This window comes from Mycteria americana, chromosome 6 (genome assembly GCF_035582795.1).
Source record: "Mycteria americana isolate JAX WOST 10 ecotype Jacksonville Zoo and Gardens chromosome 6, USCA_MyAme_1.0, whole genome shotgun sequence".
NCBI classification, from domain to species: domain Eukaryota; kingdom Metazoa; phylum Chordata; class Aves; order Ciconiiformes; family Ciconiidae; genus Mycteria; species Mycteria americana.
The window spans coordinates 32,229,474-32,247,373 of NC_134370.1; the positions used below are offsets into that span (position 1 = coordinate 32,229,474).

Sequence of the window (17,900 nt, forward strand, 5' to 3'; positions counted from 1 at the left end):
TTGTGCTACTGATGATATTTTAACTTTTGGAATCCATGCTAAAATGCATGCAATTGAAAGCAAATGAAGATGTATTAAATTTACTTTTTTACTATAGTTATATTAATGAAATGACTAAGGAAATCGTTGGAGACGTGTCCCAGTGTACTCTAGTAAGCCAAAAATCCACTGGGCTATTTTAATGTACTGCTGCCAATAGCAAAATGTATGAGTTGACAATATCTTTCGACTGATAAAAATGCAGTTCCAAGTAGTTAATAATCAGATGGAGTCAAAATCCTATTTTGAAAAATAAACACAAAATGTTTCATTAATTATAACACCGAATTGTAACATTGTTCTTAGCCTGAGCGGCCAAAAAAAAATGTATTAGTGATCCTAAGGGCAGGTGCATAAATTAATGCTTCTACATTTTCAAGAAATGTTTGGTAACTTCTTTATTTACCAGTAGGTGTCACTGGAGTCCAGCAGAGAGCTATTATTACTTTAAAACATCTTTTCTGCTTAATCGAACCTTTATTTCATTGAGAAACATTCGGTATTTGTACATGTCGACGTACATCCAATAAAAATGAAGAACTGCAATCAATGCCCTTTCAAATATGTTTTTTCCTGTCTCAGCTACTGATAACTGTTGGTGGATAATTCAATGGATTGAGAAAGAATTCTGAATTTTTTTTCTCTGCAGTATCCCTGAATCTGGTCCAAGCTGATAATGAACAAAGTGATTATTCGATGCAAAGGTGAAGCCAGTTAGCAGTGCCTATATGATTACTCAGCCCTTGCCCAATCTTCCATTGGGGGTGGGGAGGGATGGAAAATCAAGGCAAAAGACCCAAATCTTAATTTTTTTTGGCACCTGTGCTGAAAATTACAGAGAGTCTGGGAACTGAATGGGACAGGAAGGACCTGTTGCCCACAGAGCAGCTCTCTGCAAGACTGAGAAAGCATTTAGGGAGGAAAACTAGTGGAAGCTCCACTTTTGGTGTCTGTAGGTACCTACCTCTGAAAATAAGCAGTACGGTCTTACTGATGTCAGATGTGTTTTTCCTCCAGTCTTAAATGTAAATTACTTCTAAAGAATACAAAGAATCTATATAATCCTGTGTCACTAGTTTTATGCACTTGTACTTTATTATATGGATGCTTCTCTGAAGATCTGGATCTTGCTTCCTATACCTTGCATTAGAAGACACAGCACTGTGCTGAACAAGACTGCTTAGGACTGAGCTGAAGTATAGCATGGAATGTTTTTTTTTCTATTTGAATGAACTGTAGTTCTTGTCTGCTATGTGTTTGCTAGACAGGTGATTAGCAAAGGTATTTTGATTGAAATGCGCTTTCAGGTATGCTCAGGTATTTGCTATCTGAAAGGCACAAAAAAGCACCAAGTAGACACCTGTGGTTACTACATAATGTTCAAGCCACTTGATATCGTACATCAAAAGATAAAAGGGGAGTTAGGTTTTGGTTTCCCCAGATATGGTAAAAGGCTTATTCTTTATGAAAACCACCAGAGAGACATTTTGAGTTAGCTGAAGCCATCTTAGTTTGAGCCTAAGCTCTTACATCAATACATTCCTCCAATCTCTTTCAAATGTTTACCAAGAAATGACTGTGCTACACAGTAAACTTTTATCTCAGAAATTCAAGATCGTACATCCAGTAGAAAACCATGGCATAAGGAGGCTGCTGCAGGCTAATGTATTAGCATAATAATGTGCTTTTGGACAGTAAATGCACTGCCTGTTCTGTTGCCCTTACATGTGGCTAGATCCAGTAATGAGTCATTTGTTTGATATGTCTAAAGAACCAGTCAATACACAGGTTGTTTTTAGCCTTTTGTTATCTTCTTTAAATACATTTCTGAAGTACTCTGCCACTGCTCGTTAACGGGCTCTCTATTGCATGCTGTAGGATGATCTTTGACCATTTCACTGAACATGGTTGCATTGTACGCAGTGAACCTTGTTAAATGTGGACAGGATTGCAGAACTGGCCCTGGATGTACCAGGGTCTTGTGCAACAGGCAGAAGACACTGCAGCTGTCTTTGTGGTGCTGCATTGTTATTTGAATAAAGGTGAAAGTAATTTGTTCCAGGCTGTATTCTGGCAGGAAACTAATGAAGTCACTAACTGATATTTTGTTGCCTCCTACCTTTCCATGAGGAAATGGTCATTTAATTATTTTTTAATTTTCATTTTATCAGCTTAATTTGCTAGATAGTACATTAATTCTGCCATGACGTTCAGGGACACGTCCATCCAGTCCACTTTAGTCCCACAAGTTTTAATTCTCTGTGGATTTTCTTTTCCAGTTGTAGTTTATGTTGTTGTTCTTTGTATCATTGCACACAGCCCTCGAAGGCCACACATATTGGTCTCAGTGCAGCAGCTTAGTTGTTTGACCTGATATTACTATAGTTTAATGTTTTGTAACTGCTGTAGAAGTGCTTAGCTACTGGCCAAGTTCTACTCTTTCTAAAAAGTAGAAACAAGTACTTGGGAAATACAAAGGTGAAAACAAAAGTCCTGTAAACAAAAACTCAAAAGGGAACTGAGTGATTATAGCGTCTGCATATAAGAGCCACACACAAACCTAATAATCAAAACTATGAGGACAAAGGATCATAATGTGTAAATGTTGGTCACGTACATGCCCTTTTTAACTGGTGAAGGAAGCAAATTAGCAAAATAAGCAACAGAAATGGCTGCTACCCTGTTGCTGGAACAGGAATAGAATAGGACAATGACAATCCCGCCAATGAACTCTCTTATAAGAACAATTTAAAACACCAATTGCTTGTTGCATTCCCATGTTTTTCTTTCCCCAACAAGCACTATGTTGGTGCAATTTGGTAGCTTTCCTTGAGGGCTGCTGCCATGAAGACAGATATAAATTTAATAATAATGTGAAAGAATAAGTTCTTAAAAGAAGAATTAAAAAAAAAACTTCAGGGAGAAGATAAGGTTGGTATTGAATCTGGTCCTCCTATAAGGCTGCAACAGATCTCAGGCATTTGAGAGAGTCAGCCCCCTTTTATTCCGTAACAAAAGCATGGAAAAACTTTACCTGGCCAAAGAACCTAGACTTTCCTTGCTGCCTTTAAAGTTAGGCTGCATCCTCACTGTAAGTGAGGGTTTTTTTTCCTGAAACACCGTGGCATGTTGTAAAATCTTCATGGGAAACAGCACAGGTGGTTACTTTCTCAGCAGAGCTTGCTGAGATAAACTGCATGGAGAATAAAGTTCTGACCTTGACAGTTATAACAAGGTGAAAGCTACTCTGGGCTTTTCCCACTGGTATTTCACCACAGGTTTTTCCAGTAGACTTACAGGCTGATCACCTAGGGAAAAAAACTGCACAGAACCACCACTGAGAATTTAGCTGTAGGTGAATGACTATTGTTGGTTCATCGAGTAAAACTAGTCTTTCCAGAGGCTTTTACATTGCAGAGACGATGCTGCCTCTTGCGTGATTGCAACACATGGGTGTGCGGGCCAGAGAGAAGGTGGAGTAGCGCAACTTTTTCTGCTAGCTGCCCGGGTCTGATTCATTAGTGCTACCATCCAGGGAACTCTTTTTTTGTCCCAGAGAACTGGCCCTTTGCTGCGCTCCTCTAAGTGTTCCTTTGTTCTGTCCAGTAGTGCTTGTTTTAACCTTTCAGTTACTAAACTTAATGCCTTGGTTTGACCACCTCATATGAGGACACAGCTGCACTATGATGCAAATACTGAAAAATATGATCCAAAACTGTAAAAAGATCCCCTATTTGAATGCCTTTCAGTCTTTCTTCTCAGGGTTCAGTGTCAGAAATAAGCAGTACGCTATCCATTGGAAATACCTCACTAAGAAAAGCCATATTCTTGACAGAAATCACACTTCCTTGTACACTGGGTTGCAGATCTTCCCTGTCTCCCCACCCCTATACGTTCTGCTTTATGGTCTGCTCTGATCCAGCTGCTGCAGCTCTCAGTGCTCCCCAGCTGTTCTCGCCCACTCCCATGCTGCTGCTGCTGGTGTTGCTGAACTTCCTCCAGCACGCATTAGGAGCGATACTAATGTATAAATGACTATTTTCAGAGCTGTTTCAGAGAGGTTGACTAAAGCATGGTAATTAGTTACTTAATGTGTCTCTTCACCCTCCCTTCATCTTTGATATGCAAATTAGCAAGGGGGAAATTCTGGCCCCCGTGAAGCAAAACGGCAAAGCCCTGAGTGCTCTCACCCATGCGTGCAGCGTGACACTTGAAGGACAGGAACAGGAGGAGACTGACATTTTGCAAAGAAAAAGCAAAACACATTGAAATGTTTAGCATTTTAAGTGGCACTAATTGGGACATGAAAGCACTGCAGCAGCTGTGAGTGCAGCAAGATCAGCAGGACATCCTCTTCTCCCTCATCCCTTCCCACCTGGACAAGAGGCAAGGAAGGAAGGAAGGAAGTACTAAAGGAAGCTGGAGAGAACTTGGGAGGCAAATAGTGACTAGGCTGGGACACAGAAGGACAGGGAAGAGGCAAAGGAGAAGATGCTGAGGGGCCATTGGCTTTCATGGTTCTGAGGGGAGTGGTCTGGGCATGAGGAGTAAGGGGGAGAGCCTTCCTGTGAGTTACTGTTTGCTTCTTGGGCAGCGCTTCACAGGGAAGCGGAGAAATGGGTTATTGAGCTTATTCTCCTTTTGTGGGAAAAGGAGTGGAGCAAGGATGTATTGTGCTGTTAATTCATGCACTTGATATAAAGGATACCTAGTGCTATGGTCCTTTTAAAATCTGTTTGTAGCCTCACTTTAAGCTAATATTACTGTCAAATGCTTGTTTTTGTCCATGAGGCAGCACTGAGAAACCTTCCTGACAGCTTCTGGAAGGATATGGCTGTCTTCATCTCCCCCCCCAGAGTATCTGCTGCTCGGGAAACCTTCCATTTTCTTACTGCGTTGCCTCTCTTTTCTTTTGGAAGAAACTGAAACAGTTAAAAATGTTTTAATGGTTGCCTCAAGACTGAGTTATGTGAAGGGCTCCGTACTAAGCTACAGCTCATTTTGAAAAGTCTGTGTTATTCCCCCCACAGAGATCTCAGCGCAGAACCCCAAAAAGAGAACTGGGAGGGTTCTAGAGTGTATTAAGATGAGATGTATCCACATAACTGTTCTGTCCTTATGTGTTCCTTCTAGTGGTCTACTTTTCTCTCTCTTATCTCCAGTTTTGATGTATTTGAGCTGTGTTTTTCAGTGCTTTCTGACTTTATTATGAATAGCAAAGACGCTAATTTCTCTTGCAGGGGGAGTAATGAAATGCAATAGGAAGCTGTAGGACTCACTTTGGCTTTCCCAGAAAAGTTTTTAAGATGGAAAAGCTAAAGTTGTAAGATGGCTGCTTACCTCCCACTGCTGTTCTCATGGAGGCAAATGCCAAACTGGAGTGTTTTCTGTGCTGCTTTTTTGTGAAGGGTTTTGTGTGGTTGGGTTTTGTTTCGGTTTTTTGTGAAGGGAGATGGCAACTATCAATAATAGAATTCCACAACAAGCACGAGATGCCTACTGAATTCCACCCTCTTTGAGAATTAAAACTTGCCTACTGCCAAACGTAGATGGGATTTGGCTTTTGTTTGCTCTGTCTCGGTACTCGCATATTTGAGGTAAGCGAGATGAAAATGGAAATAGCAAAGTTTAACATGTTAATTGCCAAGGTTATTAAGTTACAAGGTGTGAAATTTTCAAAAGTATCTAAAGTAAGTTAGGTGCAGAAAGATTGGCCCATCTCTGTTGTTCTTGAACATAACAATGTTTGTTTTCCATCATCATCGAAGAAAAAAGTTTTATTAGACTTATAGGCTTCTGCTGATACCCAAGATAGGATAGGCAGCACATACATTAGTTTAATTTATCCTTTGTTAGTCATGTGAAATTCCATCGTGACTATGAATCTGCAGTGTTTTAGATTACTCTGTATGGGGATTCTACAAAGACTGAAAATACTGTTGGAAATACGAAGCTAGCCCAGGGGGTCGAGGGTGTGTGAGAGCTTTCAAAAGACATCCAATTACTATCACCATACTGCAAAATTCTCTGAATTACTGTTTGACTTACCTAGCCCAGGCTTTAAGTTCGAAACATATTTAATTTAAGTTCAACTCTTAAATTATCTCCAAATAGAAACTACTTCCAAATAGTTCCTTGGTGTCAATTCCTTACTCTGACCATATTCTTCACCTTTTCTGGTTCTCAGGACAAACTTTTTTTTATGTTGTAAAAAACTCCACAGAGCCTCAAAGTGTTTTGAGGTCTCACAGTACTGTTTTTTTCTCTTTGTCAAACAGATCAGTTAGTCGGAAAATAAGACTTTTAGACTCGCACTATAGTATGCAAAACTCAAACTGGTTTAGCTATCCATTTTACTCTGACGTTTAAACAAGCTAATTAGTAGCTCTGATAAAAGAATACTCGCAGGAAAAAAAAATCTTCTCACTTTTTGTATTCAGGTTATGTATTTTAAAATTTGTAACCTGTTTTCAGTAGCTCTTCAACAACTGGGTCAGATATAGACAAACTTGTAAGCCTTCTTTGAAACACAACACAGACCTCAACTGTATCTCAGATCAAGCTTGTACACCTCATCACAAGGCCCAGTCTATTTTATCTTCACTTTCTCTAGCCCCAGTTGTATACTGGCTTTAGAGAGCACATGGAGTGTGTTCTTCAGAAGTAATACCTAAAAGCTACCAACATATCAATAGGTACCAGTTAATGGCCAAAAATTTATTTACTTACAGGATCACTAAACAAAACCATAGTCTTGCATCTCTTTATTGAAAGCCAGTAATTTTGCATTGGGTAAAGCTAAAATTAAGAAAAAAGTAATGTTTCTTAACTAGAAGTAACGAGACAACTCTAACATCTTCTGTGCAGTGATATCAGCGTCTTTTTAATTCTTTTTCTTATTCCCTTTGCATTTGGAACCTGTACTTTAAAACCTTTCCTCCAACAACAGATGACTAGTATGATCACGTGTGTTGTGAAACCATTTTAGGTTCCAAGGTGGCAGAGGTGTTTTTGTTTTGCTTTTGCTTTTTTTTCTTTTCTGAGCTCCTCACTCCTCTTAAAAATTACCAAACTACATCTGCGAGTATGATGTTCTTTTTTAACGCACTGCTTTTCTAGTAGTGCATCCTTAGTTTTCTATTCCACAAGCATTTTATAAAATACTGCTTACAGAATGTAAAGTAGTGGATTTGATGGTTGTTTGATGCCTCTGCTATTTGCTGTATGATACAATCTCCATGGAGTATTTTTTCACTCTACACAGAGTGTATCATTAATTAAAGTCTCAAAGGTGTGCATAAATACATGTATGTGGGTGGATGTAACTGCTTTGTATAAGCTAGTGCCTGTGGAAGTAGGAGCACGTGAAAGCCACCGTTTCACAGTCTGCACTATGTTCGTTTCATGGGACTTATCTGCAGAGCATGTTTCCTCCCTGGAGCAGATGTAAAGGCTGGGGACTGTGCAACCACTGTGAGTACGAATGAAGTGCTGCAGCGAGTGGAAGGGGCTCGTTTCCCCTGGGCGAGGCTGCCCACTGCTGCTTGGCATAACAAACTTTTAATGGAGTCGACGTAGGGCTGGTTCAGTGCCCGCCGCGTTCCCAAACTCCTAAGGGGGGTTTTGACCTTCACTCGGGGGATTTTGACCTTAGCTCCGGCCGCCCCGGCTCCTTCCTGCCGCTGGGCCAGGCCGCAGCCCCGCCGGGCCACCCCGCAGCGCGGGGCCGGGGCTGCCCCGGGAGACCCTGGGCCCCGCGCGGGGACCCTCTCCTGGAGGCGCGGCCTGGTCGGGCGCCGGGGCCGGGCGCCACTGGGGCCGGGCCGGGCCGCCTGCGGCTGGCCCCGCTGCCCCCGCCTTCAGAACCCCAGCAGCGGCACGTCTCCCCCCCGGGGGCGCGGGCCCGAGCGGAGACCTCCGCGGGGAGGCGGCGGGGTCCCGCCAGGCCGCGCCGCGCCGTCCCGGCCGCCTCAGGGCGCCCCTGAGAGGCTGAGCTCCCGCGGGCCCAACGCAGCGCGGGCCGGGCGCCGGCTCCCTCGGGCCGCGCCGGGGCCTTACGGGGCCCCGCGTCCCCCGCTCGCCCCCCGCCCGGCCCAGCCCGCGCCGGGCTGCGAACTACAGCTCCCAGCAGGCTCCGCGCGGGCCGGGCCGGCGTCAGCGGGGCGGGCGCATGCGCGGCGGCGGCGCCGTCGGTTGAGTAAGGCGGGGTGCGATTGGCTGCGGGCGGCGGCCGGGCGTGGGACGCGCAGTGACGGAAGGAGCGGGGCAAATGGCGGAGAGATGGTCCCGGGCCCCGTCCCGAGAGCGGCGATAATCCCGGCGCGGAGGAAGCGGCGCCGGAGGAGGCGGCGCCGGGGGCCCTAACGCCCGCACCACCCCGGGAGGGTGCCGCCGCCGCCGGGGAAGGGGCGGAGGCGTCCCGTCGGCGAGCGCCTTTCGCAGGCGGCAGATCGGCGGCCAGAAATCGCGGCGAGAGCCACATCCGCGGCGCCGCCCGGAACGCGCCGGGCCCGTGCCCGGGACCCGCCGCCCCCCTGCCCTTGCCGCCACGACCGACGCCGAGGTAGGTGCCACCAAGGAGGCGGCCGGGGGCGGCCGCCCGGCGCCCGAGGCCTGTGCGGGCCGCGGAGCAGGCCCCGGCACCCCGGCGGGCAGGAGCCGCCGGCCGCTGCCCCCGGCGCTGTCCCGCTTCCGGGGCGGTGGCGGCGGCCGCCTGGCGGGGCGCGGGGGACAGCCGCGGCCGCCCCCGGCCCGCCGGGAAGTTTTCGGGGCGGGAGTCGCAGGACTTTGCTCGGGGGTGAAGGGCGGGGGGGGGCGGGGTGTGCGGCTTGCGAGGCCGGCGGCCGCCGGCGGGCTCTGCTGTTCGGCCCGGGTCGCGGGAGGCGCGGGCTGCCCCGCGGCCCGTGGACTTGTGTAATGGGGGTTGGTTTTCCTGCGGGGCGGGGGGAGGGGGCCGGGGAGGAAGGGAAATGACATCAGAAATCGCCGGGTATGCACGGTGGGGTGACCCGGTTCCGCTAGCACCCCCCTCCCCCCCCGCCGCAGGGGGAGGGAGGAAAAAAGAAACTGTCACCGTGGGATTTCATCAGCTTCTTCTGCCTCCGTGCATTTAACCTATTTTTCTTTTCTTTGATTATGTAAGAGGAACGGTGTAGAGAGGAGCAATGAGTAGGGATGGCTGATGGGCTTTCTGGGGAATTACTGGGGTTTTTATGTCTAGCTGGTCTGCCGAGTTAGCTCTGGGAAATAGGGGAGAATTATGTTTCAGTGTTTTGCTTGTATTTACATTTCTTGCACTGCTCCAAATATCGCAGCGCAATGCAGGAGAGAGAGGCAGGGAGTGGAAACAGAGTGAAAATGACCAAGTTTTTTATTTCACACTGAGTGAAAAGCAAGGGAGAATTGTAAGTAAAAAGTAAAAATCCCATTCTGTTGATGTTCTCGTGTGAGGAGGTACATGTGTATTTCCTTATCTTTAATCTCAGTCTAAGATATGAGTTTACGGCACAGTGTATTTATATTTTCCTGATACTCATCTTTTAACCTGTTTACATCATATTGAATATTTATTTGAGTTTTGATATTTTGATTCAAAACTCCTTATGAGATGATCTTACTTTTTAAACTTATAAATAGGAAAATGTAGATTGAGGAGCTCTACTTTCTGAAAATGAAGTCCTCTTGACTATGGGAATCTTCTCTTTAAAACTGCAAGCCACAACTCATAATTTAAATTTGCTTTTATTTTTTCAGACACTGCAGATGTAGTGTTGGAAATACTTATTTGAGTCAGGGTTTAGGGGAGGAAAATGTGCTGGTGGTGACTGAAGTGATACATTTTTTTTTTTTCTGTAAGAGTTGCATAGAAACTGAGATGTTAATAAATATTTCATTTCAGTTTCTATAGCTCTAAAAACTGGCCTTTCTGGTATAAAATATTTTGGTTACTGTTTTAAGTATTTTCAAGCATCAGCAAAATAAAACTAGTAAGTTGGATTTGTTTTGCTGTTCGTTTTCTAAAGTATGTGGGGAATTTTTAGTTTCACTCTTGGATGGAAAGTAGGAAATTAGAGCTACTTGCAGGGGAGCAAAAAAAAAAAAAAAAAAAGAAAAAATTTGGCAATGATGTGTTTGGAGCAGCACAGAGTAGGCTGATGACACCGTGGGGAAAAAGAGGATGGAGATGGGGTTGAAGAGTAGCATCTACTAGGAGCAACCAGAAGCAATCTGCAGAATGCTGTTTCACAGCAGAATTCTGGTCAGTAGATAAGCACATGCCTTTGCCATCCATCTGCTAAACTGCTGGGGAGAAGAGTGTTTCCCAAAGTGGTTGTTCCTGTATCTCTTCTGCATTGCAGCACCATCTGTCTGGTAAACTTCTGAAGTTCAAATTTGATACTGTTAATTCACTTAAAATTTGCTCAGACATAGATGATCTGATGAATTGCTCAGTTCATATGGTAAGTGAAGGTTGGCCTGGTCTGATAAAGGGAGACTATTATTAGTGAGACAATCTTGCTAGAACAAAGTGATAGAATGACATTTCTGGAAACCAGTCCGGCGAGACTGGCAGAAGCTAGTCTAGTACTTCAGGTTGAGAAACTGTGAGTGTCAAGATGAAAACTAGAATATGGAAGAAAGACAGTATACCACATAGTCAGGGGAATAATAATAAAAACAGTTGTCTGGAACAAATAGATCATGTGATAAGTTTATTAACAATGATTTTAAGTGCTATTTGTCGTATACTTTACTATATATATGAAGGCAGTTGACACTTTAAAAGTTGAATGTCTTTGATTCTGTGGCTTAAATAAATGCCCCCCTTTTTTTAACGGACTTTTCTCCAGTATGGAGAGTAATTTCAGAGAGAAAGATGGACTTGATTAGATTCAGGCTGACTATAAAGAATTCCAATTTCCTATTCATGTTTGGGCCAAAAAGAAAATAAAGAGAGAGAAATATGCTGGTTTACAAAACAGATATGATCGTTTTGTTTTTATGTTGTCATTTGTCCAGTAGTTGAAGTATTTGTTTTGGGAAAAAGAAGCAAAGTGGTCTGTCTTCCTTCTTGAGTTAAACAAAAGTAGGAATAGAACACATGCAGGGAACTGTTTAAATGTGTTCCTGTTTAATCTGTTCATATTTAAACTTTATTCTTCTGAGAGAGCAAACTGTGAATCGGGCTACAGTTGTAACAGCCAGTAAACAGTCACGATTTGTGCTGGTCCGCATAAGGTGTCCTCCATGTTCTTAGAAATGGATTGAGAAGTGTCTCTTTGTTCCTGTCCCTTGATCAATCAGGTTTACTCGTGGGGGATTGCTATATACCAGTCTTGACCATGGCTGTGCAGACAGCATAAACCACACCATATTACCAAATAGTATGCTTGCTAAGTAAGTCTGAGTGTGTGAGAAGAACATGGGGTGAAGTTGTCATTGTTATTTGTGACTAATTAGTATTTAAAATATCTATAGCAACTTGAAATATTCTAACAGGTTTTTTTATTTAACTACAAAGAGTCTTTTTAAAGCCATACTGTGTTATTGGACTCTAGCAGAGCTGCGTGTTCAGATGTGGTGAAAATATTGTTTAGTTTTCTGCTGATGTTTCATGAAAGTAGTGCCATCTATACTTGAAAATATAAAATTAGAGCAAAGCAATACCAAAAATAATGTATTCATAGCAGATTTTTCTTAAGGATCCATTGTGCCATTGTTTTATAAATGTGCAAGTAACTGAATTTCGAGTTAAGTTGGTAGATGCATTACTTATTGCAGAAACTTTTGACATAATGACATTCATGTGTAAATGAGTTAGTCTGTAGAAAGAAGCAGATGATGTATTTGTTGCTCGTGTGAAATGTACATGCCTGGTGCTCGTAGGCCCAATAAAGGATGGAAGTACAATCATTTGCACTAAAAAGTTGGTGAATTTATGTTTTTTCTTTCTTTTCCAACAGAGAATATGAAACAGGAGCCAAAATGACATCCCGATTTGGAAAGACCTACAGCCGGAAAGGGGGAAACGGCAGTTCCAAGTTTGACGAAGTATTTTCCAACAAACGGACCACCCTTAGTACAAAATGGGGAGAAACCACCTTCATGGCCAAATTAGGACAGAAGAGGCCCAGTGTCAAACCAGATATTTCTGAAGTTCCTAAAAAACCCAAAGTTGAAGATGAGGTAACAGAGGATCCATTTGGATTTGACAGTGATGAAGAATCTCTTCCTGTGTCTTCGAAGAATGTGTCACAGGCTAAAAGCTCCTCTCAGCTGGAACCTGGTGAAGCTGCTCAGCCTGAGGACTTCAGTCCTCTACTTGAAGCTAACAGCAGAATTAGTCAGCCAGACAGCGGAGAAAACGTTGCACCCAGCAAGTGCATCTCTTTTGACAATACTGTTCCTCTCTTAAAAGAAAAGAGCACAAGCAAAAACATGGAAGATGGAGAATGCAAAGGCAGCAGTGCTAAACTTGGAATTGCAGGTATGTTTACTCAACTGTCCAGATAGTTCTGTTCTCCTCTGATTTTTACAAATCTACATTTAGACTTTCTGTTTTCAGGGGTTGTTTAAATGTTCTAATAAAACCATGGGGCAATTAATTCTTAATTGTAAGAAATTGTAAAGGATACGCTATTTAACTAAAAACACCAGGAACCATTCTGTATTTTACTCGGTCTGAGGTCCTTGGCATGCTAATCATTATGTCTGCAAATTGAGGTACAGTGCTTTAGATTCAACGTAGTATGTTAGTCCACCTTGAATAGAAAGGAATAATAATCTTCCTTTTCTAGAATTTGTTCTGAGCTCAGTGCATTTCTGGTTTTTTTTAACATGTAGTATTTTGAAGAGTGATGAGTTGGTAATAATAGAATGCTTTATTCCTAAGTTGGTGGCTTGAATTTAGTGTGGGTACATGGTTACTACCATGCAGGTGCAGATACAGCTTACAACCTGCCTTATTTAATTATTTGGATGGAAAAAGTAGTTTTCTGAACTTCAGTTGCACAAAGGGATTTTTTTTTTTAATTAGCACATCTTTTTACGTACACATTGATAAAGCTTCAGACCCATGAAACGGAATTCTGTCACGTGTCTTTTAGGGGCCATTGTCAGGCTTTGAAGTGTTTGTAAAATATCTTAATAATTTTGAGAGGGAATTCACAAACCCCATGGAGCTGAACATCGCTGTAATTTTGTTCAAGTCATTCTTAGACAAGATCAGATGTTGTTATACCTTATTAGAAGTTTTCGTATAATGGGCTGATTAAACCGCAGCTTCTAAAATTGGGCAGAAGATCACATTAGATGAACCTTGAGGAAGGTGATACCTACTGACTTGCTCTGGATTATCATAATCAACTTTAATGAGAAGAACTTACATAACTTTGAATTCTCAGATATAGTTAAGTTAACCCAAGGATCAGAAATTTGAGTGGACTTGTTCAGTTGTAATACAGTGGACAAGAAGATACTGAATAGTGGTAGATATGTGTAGCTCAGTTATTTGCAAGATAATTTTTTTAGTGATATAATACAAGAAAAACAAAAAATGTTGATTTGAACTGTAGTTTGACAGACACTGATGGGACGTGTAGTTGTCTTTTGATCTTACTCTTATTTTTGCTGCTGAAATATTTCTTGTTTTCATATGGTTTTCTGCAGTCTATTTATCTGTAAGTATGATCCACCTTCAGTCTGGAAATGCAATTTATGTTTTGCTAAGTTTGAATATAGTTTTCATAAGAGATTGAATAGATTCATCCCCAAATATTTACAAGGAGAAGAAATAGTAATGAGTTTCCGTGGTTGTTAATGAGAGATTGTAGCAGAGCAGGTTTTACAGTGAAATGGTTTTCACATAGAAAAGCTTTGTTAGAACAGTATTTTTCAGGTTGGAAAAGAAAATGTGAGAGCTGTGGGGAGAAAATGTGATGGAGCTCTAAAAATCCATAGTGCATGAAAGGCCAAGAGGACAGTCTTCAGCAATTTCATTGGTGCTTCCTGGTTCCAGTATTGTGGAAAACAATAAAATACAATATTTAGTGCAGAAAAACTTTTTAATTTGATGCTTATTTAAATTCTAAACTCCTTGTTAGACAATACTATATATACCGTAAATATATACAACTCTAAAAGGAATGAAGCTGATGAATCTTGGTGGATAAGTGCATCGGTGGCTGTTGAATGTGGTGGTGGTCTGGATGTGGAGGGGGAGGTTACTTAAACAACAGTTTTTTAAGGAATTCCATTCTTGCGTGCTTTCCTGAAGTGTTTGTTACTGACTGCAATTCAGCCAGAAGTAGTGAAGGACAAGGTGGATCTTGATCTCATGATACTGTTCTTTCAGAATCTATTACATTCTGTATACACCCAGTCAAATGAAGATAAAACCTCATTTCATAGCTTTCTTCAGAAATTAAATTCAACTGAGAATGAATCTTTGCAAAACATCCTAGGAGGGTCTTTAAATAAGGGTAAGGAAACCAAGACTGTAGTTTTGGTGATAGTGTTTGTTTTGGACAGTTAGCATAAATGAAACTTGGATGGTTTAAGCAGCTATTATGCTTGTGTAGACTGATCCAAAATAAATAAAAATTGTCTCTTGAGTACGTCACTCAGAACATTGAGCAATTAGAGATAGTGGTATAGTTAGCCAGTGTCAATGTAGGTACTTCAAAGGTTTCTTTGTTCTGTTGACTATTAAGTAAAGTTTGATGGTATGAAGCTGTCTTTCAGAACTGGAGAGAGTTAATTTTATTGATTTGGGGTTGGGGGCATGGGCGAAGGCGGAACTTGGGGAACAAAAACTGAGTAACAATAAAAAGGTTGTTTCTTGTTGTGTGGTCTTCTAAGGTAAGCAGTATGCACTTCTGCTTACATGTCCTCACCCTCCCCATAATCATTTTCCCCTTCCTGGTGACTCTTGAACTCCACCGGGTTCAACCAGATTTGTTCAAAGGGCTCACAGATCCTTGAGACAGCAAGCTCTACTTTTCCTGAAGAGGAAAGAAAGGGGGCGGGAGGAAGGCAAGCAGATAGAACAACATTAATATTCCCAGTGTGAGAGAGACTGCAGTGTGAGCTCAACCTTAACCCACATACAACAGTGTATCTCTAGGCTATATTGGTACTGATGTTCATGAAAGTGCTTGTTAACTTGTTTTAAGTACAATTTGCTAGTCCTTGTCCTGATACTGACTAGACAGCACATGAATTGAGGTCTCAAGACTTACTGATAGCATGTGCCATCATTGTGTCTTAATTCTTAAGCTGGGTGAAATAAGGTTAAGAATTAGAACAAGGTGAAAGCTGTGACTTAACATGGCTATGGGCAAGCTGAGAGCTACAGTTTAGCCTGCTAATTCTGCTGCAAATTTATTATCCTGCCTCAATGTCCGTTTCTTTGGACATTAAAATGAAGGTGATGCAATGTCAGTTAATTTTAACTAATGTTTGGCATTAAGAAGCAGTCCATTTTTTGGGTTGTTTTAATAGTTGTGCAACTGTCTAACACAGTTGAGGACCTGTATCTTTTATTTATAATGGTATGACTTACTGGTCTCTCTGGGTTTTTTGGGTTTGGGTTTTTTTTTTTTTTGGTTTTTTTTGGATAGCCTTCAGCTAGTGTTTGTAACAGTCTCATTTTAAAGGCTTTGAGAAGCTCTTAATGTGGAAAGCTTCTCATAATCTTACCCTAATGTTGCTTGATCAAGACTTAATACTGTCAGAAGAATGTTCATGAGTAATCCTGTACGTAACAGGTAATTTACAGATAGTAGGAGTTCAGGTAAATTAGAAATAGCAAAAGAGTATTCGGTGTTAACAGTTACTGTTAGGTCACTTTTGTTAAGGTAGGAGGACTTGGTGGCTGGAAAGTAAGTCATCATTGGAAAAACATTATACTGGTAAATCATATCAAGCAAAAATGCAACAACTTAGTAGTTAGAAGGTGAGCTTTTTTATGAGAGAGTCTTACAGTAGGATAAGGTGAAAACCCACAGAGCAATACTTACTTGGATTTCTGAAGCACCTTGGTGGGTTTTTGTTTATTTGTTTTTTAAACTGTTAAGCTTATTCTGTAAGGCATAAATCCAAATAGTATTTCACACTAAATTCACCTGCACACAAACTTTAATGTAAAAACACTTACAGCCTTGCAGAGCAAATTGTGAGGTGCTAGTTTTAAAAAAATTTCTAGTAACTTTGTTCTTAGAATATTTATGTTAGCTTGTGTGTTGAAATTAGCGTAGTATGATTTTTCAGATGAAAATTAGTCAAAGCTTGATGAATTTTAAAAGATGGTATGGCATTCTGTAATTATATTAGTGTATGAATACGTTTCAGATTGGATAACTACTTTCCCTACTCTGGCTATTTCAGTCTAGGGAAATACTACTGGCATTCTTATGTATGTGTTTGTGTTTTGACTCTGGATGTCATGATCACCTGCTGCCTTTCGCTTGTGTGCCACAGTGCTGAGCTCTGTAACTCAAGCCTTTGGAGGGTCTAGTCCAAGATGTTGATGCTGTTCATCTGAGAAGGCACTTGGGTCGAGAGATGTCTCAAGTGGTTGGATGATCTCTCTCATCTTTGCACACCTCATATTCCTGTGTGTGGACTATGAAATAATATTACTTATTTACGTTAATTCTAAGTTAAAGCACTAGGTATTTAATGATGCTTTTAACTGAGAAGTATTTTAATTGGGCATGGATTAAGTCTGATTTGTTTTAAAGCCTATGAGTTTATTTCTTGAAAATATGTTTTGCTTGCTGTGGAGAAATAGAAAATAGAATGGCTTAAAATGTCTTTTCGCAATACAGAGCAGTGTAGGAATAGTATCCCTTTCTGCTGTGTTGTGATGCTAAGTACAGATTTTGTGGTTATTGCCTCGGCAGTGCCCTTTGAGGCTTTTTAAGATTAAAAGGACAAATTATTGCATGTAAAGTATTTGTGATACTTGCATTTTTTTTCTCCTAACATTTAGAGTAATATGAAAATGGCTATTCTGCATCTTGTCATTTGTTACTGTGTACTCGTATTCAAACAAGTCTTTGTTCTGGAAGTAGTTTTGCTCTTGATGCTGTAAGGAAACATTTACCTCTTTGCTATTCAGTTCTTTTGTGTTTCTGGGTAGTTCTTAATGCCCTCATTTTTCACTTGGGGCTCATGCACATATCGGTAGCACATCAAAATGGCAAATGCAATCCTTCGTAATAACTTATGCTTATGCAATGCAGGAGTGAAGGGATACAACTGTGCTTAAGTACTTCATGACCCAATATGCAGAATCTAGTCGTGTTTAGTTGCTTGAAAAGCATACTGAGTGAATAATTTGCAGAAAATGGTTGCCCTGAAAAGAAGATAGTTCAAGTCATCAGGTCTGTTCCTACCAGACTATCCTGATAGTACCGTAGTGAATGTGTCTGCAACGCCTCTGCATCCTGATTATGTGGGTGTGGGAGCCCTATCTTTAGAGTTAAGTTTCAACTTCTCAAATGCAGGTTTGTTACGTAATTACATTTGACAATAAGATTTGCCAGAGTATTCCTTTCGAATTGTTTTAGAGCTTCTATTTTGTGTTTAATGGCGACATGGACATTTAAGATAATAGTTAGGTCTGAGAATCGTACCTTTCTTCCTCTGCAGAGCTGTTGAGTGCAATTTATTTACCTCTTGAGGAAGAATTTCAGTTTAGTAATTTTCTGTCCAAAAATGGAGCAAAAAGTTTGGGGAACCTGAATGAGGTCTGAGCATTTGGCTCTCTTAGGAGACAGCTGGCAGCAACCATGATTAAAAAGAACTGCAGCTGTGCTCTGGCTGGCTCAAAGTGTTAAGAAACTGATAGCAGAGAA

The 17,900-nt window shown here is 41.6% G+C and overlaps 1 protein-coding gene across 5 annotated transcripts in view; it reads left to right on the forward strand.

The window, feature by feature from the left end:
* Positions 1–7,394: 7,394 nt before the first annotated feature.
* WAPL (WAPL cohesin release factor) overlaps positions 7,395–17,900 on the forward strand; it is a 72,877-nt gene continuing 62,371 nt past the window's right edge. Inside the window, exons 1-2 of one of the 5 annotated variants that reach the window (XM_075505253.1) lie at positions 7,395–7,512; positions 12,003–12,526. In XM_075505253.1, the coding sequence (XP_075361368.1) occupies positions 12,025–12,526 (502 nt within the window). In that variant the 5' untranslated portion in view covers positions 7,395–7,512; positions 12,003–12,024. Of the gene's footprint in view, positions 7,513–8,297; positions 8,603–9,086; positions 9,444–9,541; positions 10,411–12,002; positions 12,527–17,900 lie in introns of those variants that run through there. The other 4 variants (XM_075505255.1, XM_075505254.1, XM_075505252.1 and 1 more) reach the window with 4 other exon arrangements.